Here is a 15,811-nt window from a genome sequence, read left to right as displayed (position 1 = left end):
ACACACACGAACAATGGAATGCTACTCAGCCATAGAAAAAGACGAGATCTTGCCATTTGGGACAATGCGGATGGACCTTGAGGATATTATGCTAAATGAAGTAAGTCCAACCAAGAAAGAAAAATATCATATGATTTTGCCCACATGTGGAGTATAAAGAACAAAAAATAAGTGAACAAATCAAATCAAACATGCAGATACAGAGTTCCAGTTACTAGAGGGGAAGGGGTGGTGGGGAGAATTAAATGGGTAAACGGGATCAGCTGTATGATGACAGATGGAACACTAAATTTTTGGTGGTGACATAGCACGCTATAATGTATACAGAATATTGTCCACGTGAAATATATATAATGTTACCTCATTAAAAAAAAGAAACAAAAGATGGGTCAAGACAGTTCAGCTTACTAAAGGTCTTTGAAACATAAAATAAAAACTGAGACATTTCCATTATTATGCAAAATGCCCTTTACAGATTCATAAAGTAGGTAACTGTTTGCAACATTGTATCAGTTTACATATAAGGCCCATCTTTTGGTCAGTGGTTTCCTCTATTCTTGGAACTCACTACAGATGAAGTTGTAACAGGCTATTTTAAAGATGCTCTTTTACAAGACCATATGTAGTTTTCTACTTATCCATTTGTCCTATGCTAGGAAAAAGAACATTCATTCTACTTTGTCTTAAAATCTTAACAAAGTTAAGGGGACAAAATATTTAAGGACGTGATGGTATAGTAATAATGGTATCATTATATGCTAACAGTATAATGATAATTTAAGCTTAAAGCATTAAGCCTACTATGTAGCTAATTTCTTGCCAGTATTAATTAACTGAGAGGTATTTTATTCAAATATTGAAATTTTCTAGTCAACTGGTAAACAAGTATCAATGAGAATGACCAAAATCACAAAACAGATCTCTCTGAATCCAAGTAGCAACTATATAGATCATATGTAGCCCTAACCAGTAGTTCTCTATCACTGGGGGGTTCTCAAATGGAAACAAGCAAAAAAACTGAAACAAACAAAAAAAACCCACCAAAAATCTAGCAGTAAACATGTCACAATAGTATTCAGGCATTAGATAGGTGTTTAGTCTCTAAGATCTCTTCAAAAACTCTGATTTTCTAACTAGAATCATAGTTCTTTTATTTGCTGTTACAGAATTAAATCAAATCTCATTCCAAATTTCTCAAAGACTGCCATATAGTTATTACACTAACATCAAAACAACATGAGAATATTAATATAATCTGCCATGTCAGCGTATTAAAGTACAGAATTTTTATTATTTAAAGCCATGGAAATAACACATGAAATCATGTATTAAAGGATAATTTCAAGGACTATTTTGTAAACTGGAGAGTAACTGCATTTTTTTGTTAACTGACAAAATCAATCACATTCTAGATCATTACAAATATATTATACTTAACTCTTTTCTGGAAATAGGAACTGCAGATATTGACTTGATCAAGTTTTCTGGTGGAAGATCCAACACTCTGGAAAGCTAGAAATAAAAAAAAAAAGAATAAAACAGAGCAAGATTGTTAATATATTTGTTCCAGATTAACAGAATGCTACTCAACAATTAAAAAAAATGGTGAACCACAACACAAATGAGCTTCAAATGTACTTTCTTTCGTGACAAGCGCCAGACTCAAAAGACTGTATAATGTACGATTCAACTTATTAGACATTCTGGAAAGCCCAAAACTCTAAGATTGAAGATTAGATCAGTGGTTGCCAGGAGTTGAGGGTGAGAAGAGGGTTTGACCATATATTGGCAAACAGAACTGTTTACTAAAAAGGAAGAAATTTCATATTTGCAAATTTAAAAAGCTTTTCTTCAAAGAGTAGGGATAAACCACTGAGGACCAAAGATAATTTCCTTTTATTCATTCATAAAGTCTTTTTGTGCTAGACACTGTTTTAGGAGTTGTGGATACAGCAGTGAATAAAAGACAAAAATCTCATGCTACTTAAACAAGCAAACAAATAAATAATGTGGGGGGAGGGGGAACCTGACCCCCAGGCTCTACCAAGTTTCCTCCCTTGCATTTTTGAAAAGCTCACTTACTGATTATAACACAGTCACAGTGAACTATTGCCCTCATCAGAAACTCAAAGTTTGTTGGAGGAGACATTCCTACTTATTGAATGATTCTCAAACGACAGAGATTTCTTACATGCCTAGTTTTTCTCCCAAACAATCCCATGGATCACTATTGTAGACTTCACTTCATGAGTGGTGAAACTGAAGTTCAGAGAATTTATGTAATCTGCTTAAGCAGAAAAGCAGAGATGTGAACACAAGCTATCCTATAAGTAGAACCTACATTTTTAATCTCTATGCCACATCTATATCCTTTCAAAGAGAAATGCATGAAAACAGAACAGGGAAACAGCAGTACAGTCACAATGAATTTGAAACTGTCTTCACCTTTCTCCCCTAATTCCTCAATCTTTATGCAGCCTCTGCAATGATCAAGTCATAGCTGGTGACAGCAATGGGGTGAATAAAAAAAGAACGCTGGAAGAGATTAAGAGGCAATCTTAATCCTCTTCAGAGGTGTTTGTAAGTGTTCAGAAGGAGAGGAATGAAACTAAAGCCACTATACCCATTATGAGTAATAATATCTATCCTCCTAATATCAACAGAAATTGGTAAATTTCATAAACCTAAAAATGGTTAAAACTTGCAGACCTGGAGCTATCATTTATGTTTAGGATACTCTGTATTTCTACTTTGATCTAGCATATGCTTATTCTTTAAGTTTAAATCTCAGAGTGCAGTCTTTATTTTTAAATTCTAGCCTTTAGCAACTGAATTACTGTATACTTGACAAAAAAGGGTTTTTTCCTTAAGACACTTGCCCAGAAGTGGATAAATAGTTCCAAAGCATTTACCAAATAAAGACTGTAATAGTTCATGTTTATATTGCAAAATGTTCCTGCCAGTACAGCTACATCAATAATAAAGCATCCACTTTTACTATCTATGAGTCCTTGAGAAAGTCATTTTACATCAATGAGCTTAAGTTTTCCTATCTGAAAAGCAGGGATAACAAATCTATTAGTAATAAACTAGGGCTCTTGTAGGGAGAAGGCAGTGGCACCCCACTCCAGTAGTCTTGCCTGGAAAATCCCATGGGCAGAGGAGCCTGGTGGGCTGCAGTCCATGGAGTTGCTAAGAGTAGGACAAGACTGAGGGACTTCACTTTCACGCATTGGAGAAGGAAATGGCAACCCACTCCAGTGTTGTTGCCTGGAGAATCCCAGGGACGGGGGAGCCTGGTGGGCTGCCGTCTATGGGGTTGCAGAGAGTCGGACAGGCCTGAAGTGACTTAGCAGTAGCAGGGCTCTTGTGAGGACTAACAAAATTGTGTCACATAACAAGCATGTAATAAATATTATTTCCTTCTTCCTTTAAAGGGTTTTATTTTGGCCATGTCTTTCAAACTTACCCATAGCAATAAGATCTTCTGCCTATTCTTCTATTATATTTTTGCCTATTTTAAATATATCTAAACTCTGCTAAAAAATAAAAGACTGTCACTCACCATGCAGTAATACACAAATTAAATCATTAGCCACTGTAGTTGCTGACCAATAATACACCTGACAAAAAACAGAATGAGGCACTCTGTGCTTTGGAAAATCAGGCCCCTTAGAAAGGTCTATGTACATCTCAGCAAGAATTTTAAGTCTAGATTCTTGAATCTTCCCATATCTGAAGAAGCACTGAAATAATTAACTGAGACATTTGTTCCTTGTGATTAGCTATAATCTCTTACTGAGATGTAAGCTTGATTGTATGCATTCCCTAGCCAACAACCATGAGTCAACTGGCTTCTCTTCCTACCTCTTTAGAGCAATCCACTCAGCGCTGCGAAGTGGCAGTCTCCCAGGCTACAGTCATCAGTAAGGTCCCTGAGTAAAACTGAAACTCACACAATGGAACACTACTCAGCCATAAAAAGCATAAAGCCATCTGCAGCAACATGGATGCAACCAGAATTTATCATAATAAGTGAAGTAAGCCAAAGAGAACGACAAATAACATATTGCTTATATGTGTAATCTCCAGGAGATGGTGAAGGACAGGGAAGCCTGGCGTGCTGCAGTCCATGGGGTCACAAAGAGTCGGACACAACAGGGCAAATGAACAACAAATCTGTGGAATCTAAAAATATGACACAAATGAACTTATCTACAAGACAGAAAGAGACTCAGGACAAACAGAACAGACTTGTGGAGGAGAGGTGGAGTGGGAGGCTGGAGTTAGTAGATGTAAGCTATGATATATGGAATGGATAAATAATATCTGTATAACATAAAGAACGACTGACATAGTATCCTATGATAAACCATCATGAAAACATAAGAGAATGTATATATATATGTGTAACAATTACCTTGATATACAGCAGAAATGAAACACTGTAAATGTTTACATTGTTTAAATGTTTACAATGTTTAAAAACTGTAAATCAACTGTACTTCAATAACAAAACACTATAAAAGACATGGTGAATTTGGTTGTGTTGTTGTTCAGTTGCTCAGTCGTGTCCCAACTCTGCGACCCCAATGAACTGCAGCACACTACGCTTTCCTGTCCTTCACTATTCCAGAGTTTGCTCAAACTCATGTCCATGGGGTCAGTGACGCCATCCAACTATGCGCATTTGCCCGCTATGTGTATTTTCCCACAATTAAAACCCAAAAGACAGACCTGCGGATTAAGTAGTAGAAAGAAGTCTTCTTTAATCATCTCCCATTTCCTACCCATTAACAAATTAAAATAAAAAGGAAGGAAGAAAGAAGAGAAGGTTAGAGGTTGGCTGGTTCTCCATCAACAAATACACATGATAGGCATGGCTCAAAGTTACAAACTTCAAGAATGGAAACCAAGGAAAGATAAAGCAGATTCTGAGAAGAAATGGAGCAGCCCTGTTTGGCAAGACTCCTAAACTGAATAAACAATCTCATTAATACACCGAATCTGGAGAGAAAACATTGAATTCTTCCCCCCACCCCCTAACAACCCATCTATGACTGATAGATGCTACAGAACTGCAGGCAAGCATGGGTAAAACAGAGAAGTGATTGAGGGCATTTTCCAGCAGAAGTGAAGATTCTAGGGCTAGAATCTGAGGGTCTCCACAATGGAAACACAACATACTCCTCAATCACAGGCAGTAAATCCTGATACTGTGTTGCACGGGCAGGAAGAATCATAGGAGAAATTTTTATAGGAAGATGGAAAAATGTCAGAACTAGCAGCAAAAATATGCCAAGTCAGAGTTCAGGAGCAATGTGTACAGGTCACCACGACCTCCTGGAGAGACAGAACAGGAGTGGAAAGCTGCAGAGTGTATATTTTGTAACCACAAAAGTGAGCTGAGCCAAGAATAATGCTGATATGGAGAGTAAGGAAGTTGCCCACACACTGTGGAATCAAATATAAAGTCTGGGCAGAGGTGTCAAGCACTAGTAAGATGAAAAAGAACAGGCATGAAAAACAGACAAACTGAAAGAGAGCTCGATAAGGAGAGAGAAGGGGTCCCTACTGAAAGGGAAAAAAAGACAGAATGAGAGGAATGTGGCATACAAGAGATCAAAGAACTCTAGAAGAAAAATACAACTTAATACAAAGACATTCTTCACAAGGGTTTCAAGATGTCTGAATATAATAACAAGAACTAAACGACTGAAACAGAGTCTGATGATCAAACATTATAGAACTAATAATTAAATACAAAGGAAGAGTGTAGTCAGAACTGAAAATAGAACATAAAAGGGCTAAGATAATCAGAGAATATACATTTTAAAAAACATAAAGCACAGACAAAGGTAAATAAAATTGGGTACAAGATAACTCAACCTTAGAGTAACTTGTGTCCCTAAAATAATAGATAGCCAATGGAAATTTGCTGTAGGACTTAGGGAACTCAAACTAGGACTCTATAACAACTTAGAGGGGTGGCAAAGAGCAGGAGGTGGGAGGGAGGGTAAAGAGGGAGGGGACATATGCCACCTATGCCTAATTCATGTTGATGTATGGCAGAAATCAAACCAATACTGTAAAGCAATCATCCTTCCATTAAAAATGTAAAAAACAAAACAAAACACCAGCAGCAGAAAAGCAAGTGAACAGGAAGAAGAGGTACACTGCCTCTACAGCTGCAGTAAGTCTAGAGAGACAAAGCACAAACCCATGCTCCAGCGTGTCAAGAAGAGATGCAAAAGATTCTTAAGCAGAATGGAGCAGCCTTATTTAGCAGGGCTCCTACCTTAGTCTCATTTACCAGCAGTCATAGAAACGGATGAACAAAACCTAAGAAAAATAGAAAGTACTCATATATACCGTGGCTCCCCCAGAAGCAGGGCCTGGGAAAAGGACTGCATGCAGGCAGTTTATCTGGGAAGTGATTCCTGAGGGCAGAAGTGATATATTGGGGAGAGTGAGAGAAGAGAAAAAGTAAATATGAGATAATGCTATCAAGGTCACTGATTCAGGCAATAGCGGCTTAATTTCTATCTTACTTTTGTATACAACGTATACCGAAAGTGTCTATCCAAAAGTAGGGAGCAGGAGCCTCCATCCCTCAGTGATCCAGCGGGAGGTCCTTGAGAGTGTTCACTCCACTCGAGCTGAGTCTGTGTTGGTAGCAGGCTTTTTGACAGGATGAAGTGCTGTCGATGCTAAGTAAATGGAAGCACGTGTGAAACTGTTCACATCAGTGGCAGCTAGAATCAGGTGTGACACAGGTAACAGGGCATAATTGTCAATAAAAGGGAAAGCATCCCTGAAATAAAGAACTAAATCTAAATTGTGTATTACTAAGGTTAAAGCGTCTGCCTGCAATGCGGGAGACCTGGGTTCAATCCCTGGGTTGGGAAGATCCCCTGGAGAAGGAAATGGCAACCCACTCCGGTATTCTTGCCTGGAGAATCCCATGGACGGAGGAGCCGGGAGGGCTACAGTCCACGGGGTGGCAAAGAGTCAGACACGACTGAGCGACTTCACTTCACTTTCACTGCCATGGCACACCACTCACCAGTAAAATGAAGGAACTCGATCTCCATGCACCATTATGGAGAAATCTTTTAATATTTGAAACAAAGAAACAAAAAAAACACCCCAACATGCAGAAGGATAACTAAAGTTTGCTTACTGCCTACATAAAATTTAATAACTTGCAAAAGAATACTATATAGGAGTACTTTTGTAAGTAGTAAGTCACATGCACAGATATGATAAACACAAAACCTCATATGTGAAGAGAGTTTGCAACCAGAGATGGATACCCAGGGGATTTTTAATAGTATTGTAACAGTTTATTTCTCAGGTTGGGTGATGGGTACATGGGTATTAATAGTATTCTTCTCCATGATTAAAGATTGTCTTAAAAAGAAAAAAAGAGACAAACAAATGGAATCTACAGATCAAATACATGACTACATCAGCAAAACACAATACAGAAAATGACACATCCTGGTCAAGTCACCACATTTCAAAAATAAAGCACCCAATCAAGAAGACTCCAGAGATGAAATAAATGTATTTTACTATGTCACCATGTTACTTATTCACAAAGATCACATTCTGGTTAAAGCAAATAACTTAGAATTTATATAGGGTGAGTTTCATCTACTGGAGAAGCTACAAAATGATACACTTGTTTCATCTGCTCAGTTGGTTTTTAAATTGAATTAGTTGCCAATATATGAAAATCAGAAAAAGTTAAAATAACATTAGATTATTGTATACTGTTTGCATCTGTGGTATCAGACTTTGGAAAATCAAAATCAGAACTAAACAACCTGGTGTTATGCTTTAATTCTAAAATGAAGATTTTTAATATTATTTCTAAATCTACTATTTTCATTTTATTTTAAAACATGCTAATTTTCCTTTTGATATGTCTAGGATTTTTTATCTGAAAAGTCATAATTTCTTTTTTAAAAAAGTTAAAAAAATAATGCCCTTCTTGAAAAATCTACTCATAAAGAAAGGCAGCCAATTAAGCTATATATCAGGAAGACTGGTCATATACCACGTAAGCACTATATTTAATTAAAGAGAATAGAGGTATGTAGATATCATTAATAAGTGTTACTTTGACAAAGTTACTGAAACAAATTAGGAAAGGTAGAGGAAAGTTACACCAGCCATAAGAGTGTCATGTATACTGCCTAAATCTGAAACAGCAAGATTTTAAGAAATTTATTAACATTCAATGTTATATTAGTTTCAGGTGTACAACACAGTGATGCACGAAATGACAGCCAAAATAAGTGCAGCTAGCATCTATCACCATACAAAGTTGCTACAATATTACTGACTATATTCCTTATGCATACATTGTGTCTGGTGACTTAATTATTTTACAGCTGGAAGCTTGTACCTCTTAATTCCCTTTACCTCTTTTGTCTGATTTCCCCAGCCCCTCCCCTTTGGTAATCACCAGTTTGTTCTCTGTAGAGATGAGTCTCTGAAACATTAAGATTAAAAACAAAAACAAAACGCTCCAAGTTGTGATGCTGTTCATGATCTCTTAACTGCTCATTAGAAAATGAGGGCTCATTTAGAAAATATATCAATAATTCTCTGAAATGTACTTTTGTTGCTGCTGTTAAATTCACGCTAAACTGTGTTTAACACTTTTTACTTAAAACTACATTTAGGTTACGAATATATGAGGAATCATGATAGCATACTTTTAGCAGTTGGACATTATTCATTGTAAAACTTAAAAAAAAAAAAACCTGGTTACAATACAGCCCAATTTTTATAAAAAGCCTATCTATCCTTCCTTTTTTCCACCTGTATACCTGCAAAGAAATGTATCTAAAATAAAGGTCAACATTAGTGATGATAACTACTTATGCGGGAGATTTTAAAAGATATTCTTGGTACCTTTTTTATTGTAATTCTTTACAATAAGCAGGTATTACTTTTGGAAAAATGAGAAAGGTTTTCTCTTTTATGCACAACTTTATAAAAGTATCTGCTGCTGCTGCTAAGTTGCGTCAGTCGTGTCCGATTCTGTGTGACCCCGTAGATGGCAGCCCACCAGGCTCCCCCGTCCCTGGGATTCTCCAGGCAAGAACACTGGAGTGGGTTGCCATTTCCTTCTCCAATGCATGAAAGTGAAAAATGAAAGTGAAGTCGCTCAGCCGTGTCTGACTCTTAGCGACTCCATAGACTGTAGCCTACCAGGCTCCTCCATCCATGGGATTTCCCAGGCAAGAGTACTGGAGTGGGGTGCCGTTGCCTTCTCCGATAAAAGTATCTACTGTTAAGGAATTCCTGTTGAAAATTAAGCAGTATGGTTCAGATACACAGTTTTCTGGTTACCTAACTTCATGTAGGGTTGTTGCACCGTACCCTGCAGGCCTGAAAGCCTTGTGGTTGCCCAACCTGGAGACCAAAGAAAGGGACCAGGAGACAATGCCAGACACTAATGATTTATCAGATAGAAAAATCTTACATGTCTGAAGCCTGGGACCTGGAAAACATCCCACCCTGTAGAGCAGACAAGACACGGCAGCCATTTTTGCTACTTGCGGGAAGAAGGAGCTACCATTTAAAGGCGGAACTGCCGCCAGGTTGGCTCACCAGTTACCAGAAAAACCAGCAGCTGAGGGAGGGGGCAAGAAACTAGGCAGTAACTGATTAAGCCCTATAATTAAGAGGACTGGATAGTCATTTGAGTGAAGCAGGGCCTGGTCAGCAGAGAATACAGAGAGCAAGGGAACAGCCATCTTGAATGGCCTGACCAAACAGGTGCTCAAGTTTTTAGCTAGGCTAGTGGATAATGATTAGGTCCCCAACTCCAGCCTCTGGGGGTAGTGGTGTGGAAAGGTGGTTCAAAACACCACATTCTCACAACTCTAAGATAATAATGACTAATGAGTACTGCATTTATACAATATATAAAACACAATCCTGAGCACTCTATTAATTCTTAATGACAAGTCTATAAGGTAGCTAAATAATTTTCCATTTTACAAATGAAGTACAGTGAACTTACCTACTTATCAGAGAAGCTGGATTTAAACCTGTATCTTCTGTTCTTAATCACTATACCAGGGATTCCCACATTTTGCTGCCCATGGGAATGACCCAAGGATCTTTAGAAAACACTGGTGTCTGGCTCCCACATGCAAATATTCTAATTAATACAGGGTGTGACCTGAGCAACAGATGTTAAAAAGTTCTTGGGATTGATTCCAATGTGAGGTAAAACAGGGGGACCACTATACTATATCTTTCCGCTGCTGGTCATCCTTAGCTAGCTGCTATCAAACCTGAGTGAATATCAGAATCACCTGATAAGGTTTAGAACTTCAAGGCCCCTACCCCATCACAGCCCAAGGGACCTGGGCTGACGTATTGTTTTTAATGCTTCTCAGGTGATTTTCACCTCATGTAGACAAAGTGAAAGTGAAAGTGAAGTCGTGTCCGACCATTTTCGACCCCATGGACTGTAGCCTACCAGCCTCCTCTGTCCATGGGATTGTCCAGGCAATAGTACTGGAGTGGATTGCCATTTCCTTCTCCAAGCTAGAGACAAACTGCATAGGGAGATACCAGCTGCCTCCTGTGTTAACAATCAGTAATTGAGGGAGGGTTTTTAATTAATTTGAAGAGTATAATTCAAATAGATGGGGCATACACACAAAAATAAGACAACGTTAAGAACCACTGTCAAATATTGGAGAGCATGGTTTTTCATTTCCTTATGGTCTTATAGGTTCCGAATTATTCTGGAAATAATAGGACTTTCTTCAACTGTCTCTGAGATTGAAATTAGTGTTTTCTCTGATGAGAAAGTGACCTAAGAGTTTCCTTGGCTACAGATTTCCTTTTATTCCCCTTTAGGTAAAGGTGTTCTCCTGGGTTTCATCTGGGGCTACCACAGATACAACAAGGGCATTTTGCTAGCCATCCATCTGAGGCCTCATAATAGTGAAAGAAAAATTTTTTTAAGAATATGTCAGAAATTTACTTAGTTGAAAATAAAACACTAAAAGAAGAATAAGGCTCAAAAATTTAAACCTGAAGACAGAGGAATAAAATCCACAAAACGTTAGGCACAGTCCTTGAAAAATAAACTAAATAACTTACAACTGAGCAAAGAGGAAACCTGAGGTTGAGAGCAGAACCACGTCTAAAAGGGAGAATCAAAGTGGAAATTCACATATGCCAGATCTGGTTTGGGAACCTACCATCACAGAGTCTCATGTATTACACAATAACAACACCTACTGAACGCTTACAGTGTGCCAGGTACAATTCTAAGCCTTGGACTTGGCAATCTAAAGTCAAAGATTCTAATGTAACAGAACCTGGCTCCAGGATACCTGGCATTAAAAAGACAATAATTAATCAGCTTGAGGGCAGTTCTCAACAATTTGTTTCCCTTACACACAGGCACACATAAGTCCTACATTTGATAGTCAGGAACTGAACACAGAGTCAAAAAAAATATACTATCAGTGTGGCTAGTCTACATAGACTTGAAATTCAGTTAGGAGTTTAACTTGCCAGGTTCAAGATCAAAATCTCCAATAACCACATAAAAAATCCTAATTTAGCTGATGAAAAAAGGATCCTTATGCTTTAGCAACCATATAGGTGGCAGAACTGATACCTTATGAAAATTAGTTCTATATTTTTATCCAGATAACAGTCTACAAGGCAATGAGTTTCAAAATTCTTGAAAGATCAATCACTTTTCAAGATTCTGAATTACTTAAACTATAAATTATCCTTGGTTATTCCTCATTTCTGACTCTACTATAACCAGATCCTAGGTGTATGTCTGCCAGCAAGAGCCAGTGCACCAGTATTACCATACATGCAGAATTTCTTTAGGTCTGAACTAGTTCAAAGACTCAAACAGTCAGCAAACAAGGTATCAACTGAAACTTCAGTTCAGTTCAGCCACTCAGTCATGTCTGAGTCTTTGTGACCCCATGGACTGCGGCACACCAGGACTCCCTGTCCATCAACAACTCCTGGAGTTTACTCAAACTCATGTCCACTGAGTCAGTGATGCCACCCAACCATCTCATCCTCTGTCATCCCCTTCTCCTCGTGCCTTCAATCTTTCCCAGCATCAGGGTCTTTTCAAATGAATCAGCTCTTCACATCAGGTGGCCAAAGTATTGGAGTTTCAGCTTCAGCATCAGTCCTTCCAATGAATATTCAGGATTGATTTCCTTTAGGATGGACTGGGTGGATCGCCTTGCTGTCCAAGGGACTCTCAAGAGTCTTCTCCAGCACCACAGTTCAAAAGCATTAATTCTTTGGCACTCAGCTTTCTTTATAGTCCAACTCTCACATCCATATATGACTACTGGAAAAACCATAGCCTTGACTAGACGGACCTTTGTTGGCAAAATAATGTCTCTGCTTTTTAATATGCTGTCTAGGTTGGTCATAACTTTTCTTCCAAGGAGCAAGCATCTTTTAATTTCATGGCTACAGTCACCATCTGCAGTGATTTTGGAGCCCCCCAAAATAAAGTCTGTCACTGTTTCCATTGCTTCCCCATCTATATGCCATGAAGTGATGGGACCAGATGCCATGATCTTAGTTTTCTGAATGTTGAGTTTTAAACCAACTTTTTCACTCTCCTCTTTCACTTTCACCAAGGGGCTCTTTCATTCTTTGCTTTCTGCCATAAGGATGGTGTCATCTGCATATCTGAAGTTATTGATATCTTCTGCCAGCAATCTTGATTCCAGTTTGTGCTTCATCCAGCCCAGCATTTCTTATGATGTACTCTGCATATAAGTTAAATAAGCAGGGTGACAATATACAGCCTTGACGTACTCCCTTCCCGATTTGGAACCAGTCCATTGTTCTGTGTCCAGTTCTAACTGTTGCTTCCTGATCTGCATACAGATTTCTCAGGAGGCAGGTCAGGTGGTCTGGTATTCTCACCTCTTGAGGAATTTTCCACAGTTTGTTCTGATCCACACAGTCAAAAGCTTTGGCATAGTCAAAGGTATGACCTAAATCAAAAAAGAACTTCCCAAATGATTTGACAGTAAGTTACCTGCAGTTATTTATAATGAAAGAAATTTAGCATGGCTCTTACAGAACTTGTGCTTTGAAGCTGAACTGAATGCGGGTGAGCCTGTGAAAATAGGTTGGAAGCAAAGTACACACTTAGATAATATAGTTGTTGCTGTGGTTCACCCAAATGTGTGAGAGCATCTTCCTAAATTACCAGGCCTAAAATTACCAGGCAGAATTTATGTTGGGGAGATACTCCAGCTTAGGACTAGATGACAACTGGACTGGTTTAACGGTTCCTTGAGGTCATGAGATTTGACAACACAACTCAGCAGTCAGGGAGCCGTGTCTGCTGTTCACTGTTATCAGTGTATCTCCTCTATCAATTTATATATTCAACAGATAATAAATTAATGAGGAGGGGAGCTTAAGGTCTTTAAAATGTAACAGTCATATAACAATGAAATGCAGTGAGCCTGTACTGGAAAAAAAGGCTGTTGAAAAACATCAGCAAAACTGGAATGGATTGTAAATTAAATTTTAGAAAAAGTCTATCAGTGTGATATGAATCTAGTAACTGAACTGTGGTTATCTAAGGTAAGCCTTGTTCTTAGAAGTAAACAATTGGGTATTAGGAGGTTCAGGAGTATAATTTATGAAACCTACTTTCAAATGATACAGCAAAACAGATCATACAAATATAAAGATAATGATGAAGCAAATGTGTAACACATTTATTGGTGAATCTCGAAAAAGGGTGAATGGAATTCTCTCTACTACTCTTACAACTTTTCCATAAGTTTGAAATTGCTTCAAAATTAAAAGGAATTAAAATGAACTAGCTTAATTTATCCTCAACATCAAAACCTAAAGGACAAACAAGTGAGAAAGGGAAACAAATCTATACCGTGTCATTATGTTTCTGAGCCAGAGAGTGCTGAACATTTTACCAAGGTCATTGTACAGAATCCAAACAATTTGTGTTTTGAGTCAGTTGGGTTGGTTAGTCACTGAACTCCACAGTTTTGTAGCTCTGTGACTTTATTCTCTCCATCTTCTTGAGTCTAAGTGTCCTCCTCTATGAAGTGGAGATAATGCTGCCAAGAGCACAAGATGAGTGAGATGATTAAATGAGATGCTAATATCAAGTACTGAACACCTCATCTGCATACCACTGTGCTGAGGGTTGGGAGACAAATCTCTATGGGACTCTAAGATTCTGCAAGTCTTATGTAAAACCCAACTGCTCTTTGCCCTGGACTATCTTTTCAAGGATGCTTGTATTACAAATAGCTTTGTGAGACAAAAACAGTGTTGTACATCAGAATAAAGGGGAAAATGCCTGCTGTCATTACAAAAGTCTCAGGGTCCTCTCCTATATAATACACATCATCTGACCCTCTGCACAGAGCCCTCTGGGAAGAGTTGGAGCTTGGGGAATCCACACAAGAAAATGTTGATACTCTGGCTACTACTTTTGCTGGGAATAATGAAATAATATAATCCTTTCTCCCAGGGCTCTTATTTTCTGCCACTGTCCATGAACTGTGGCTGACTAACTTGTAGGGTAAAATCACAAACTCTTCACAGTTTTCAACACCAAGCCCTCTGTGTTAATATTATATTATTAAAGCTTATCAATAGCCCTGTAAAGTTCAGCAAAATGCTGCATGGTACAAGTAAGATATTCCATATCATCATCATCATCAATCCTTGCAATAAATTAGCAATCAATACCATCATCTGATAGCTGACAGATTAATTAAAAGCTGCCAAGAGTAAATCTGTTACATTAATGAAAGGACTGGAGTTTGAATTCTTTGCACTTTTACCATGTCATCTCACAGTCTTAAAATTACGAACTTATTTGGAGAAGCTGAAAAGTTTATTACATCCCAACAGGTATGATTCAGGCACTTTGCTGATCTGGGGAAAGAAAAGTGAAGAAAACAGGCTGACTTCGTGACGCTTATAACATACACCAAAACAAGTAAAACATGACAAAATAATTAACTCAAGTGTTATGACAGAAGCAGACAAGGGACTGAGATAGAGAATAACTGGAGGACCGTATTTATCAAACTATAGGTTGTCAGTTGGGAATAATTCAGTGAGTTACAACCAGCATTTCTAAAGAAAAATGAAGCAGTACAGAATAGAAAAGAATGCACACAGATTACAAACTATTGTTCTGTGCAACTTCCATCTAGTACAGGAAGTCATAGCACAAACTGCATTTCTTCAAGGCACAGGGAATAATCTATGCAATCCGAATGTGATGGCAATGGAAAGAACTTACTAGGTTGGAAAACAAGAAAATTATAGTGTGGTTACAATCCTACAGAAAGAAGGGCTAGAGTGGCATGAATTACTGTTAAGGTTCTGACAGTGAGTTTGTGTAGTTTTAAACAGATAAGTGATCTGATTTATGCTCTAGAAGTCACTTTTGTTGCTATAAAGAGAATGCATTGGAGAAAGGGCAAGAATGAAGACAGAAAGACCCATCAGAATGCTGCTGTAAGTAGCTGATGCAGGTGACAATGGTAGTTTGGCCTGGGGTGGAGGAAAGAAGGAACAGCAGCAATGGGAAAAGAGTGGATGAATTCAAGATATTATTTTGAAAACAGAATCAAAAGAACTTGATGAAGTAAGCATCAGAGGTATACTCTAAAGAATCAGTCATACCCAAATATTGTGGTTCCATGAGCATGCCATGCTCTCTTATGTATCTATGGATATGCTCTCCATGAAAAATCCTATCCCCACCAAG

General features: G+C 38.2%; 1 protein-coding gene across 1 annotated transcript in view; it reads right to left on the bottom strand.

Annotated features, from left to right (window-relative positions):
* The window catches only part of RARS2 (arginyl-tRNA synthetase 2, mitochondrial), a 74,016-nt gene that overhangs the window by 53,864 nt on the left and 4,341 nt on the right, over window positions 1-15,811 (bottom strand). Inside the window, exon 2 of the mRNA XM_069598312.1 lies at window positions 1,439-1,512. Coding sequence (XP_069454413.1) covers window positions 1,439-1,512 — 74 coding nt within the window. The remainder of the gene's footprint in view (window positions 1-1,438; window positions 1,513-15,811) is intronic.

This window comes from Ovis canadensis, chromosome 8 (assembly GCF_042477335.2).
Source record: "Ovis canadensis isolate MfBH-ARS-UI-01 breed Bighorn chromosome 8, ARS-UI_OviCan_v2, whole genome shotgun sequence".
Taxonomy (NCBI): domain Eukaryota; kingdom Metazoa; phylum Chordata; class Mammalia; order Artiodactyla; family Bovidae; genus Ovis; species Ovis canadensis.
The sequence above is the reverse complement of the archived record's forward strand: the minus strand, read 5'-3'. Positions and strand labels throughout refer to the sequence as shown.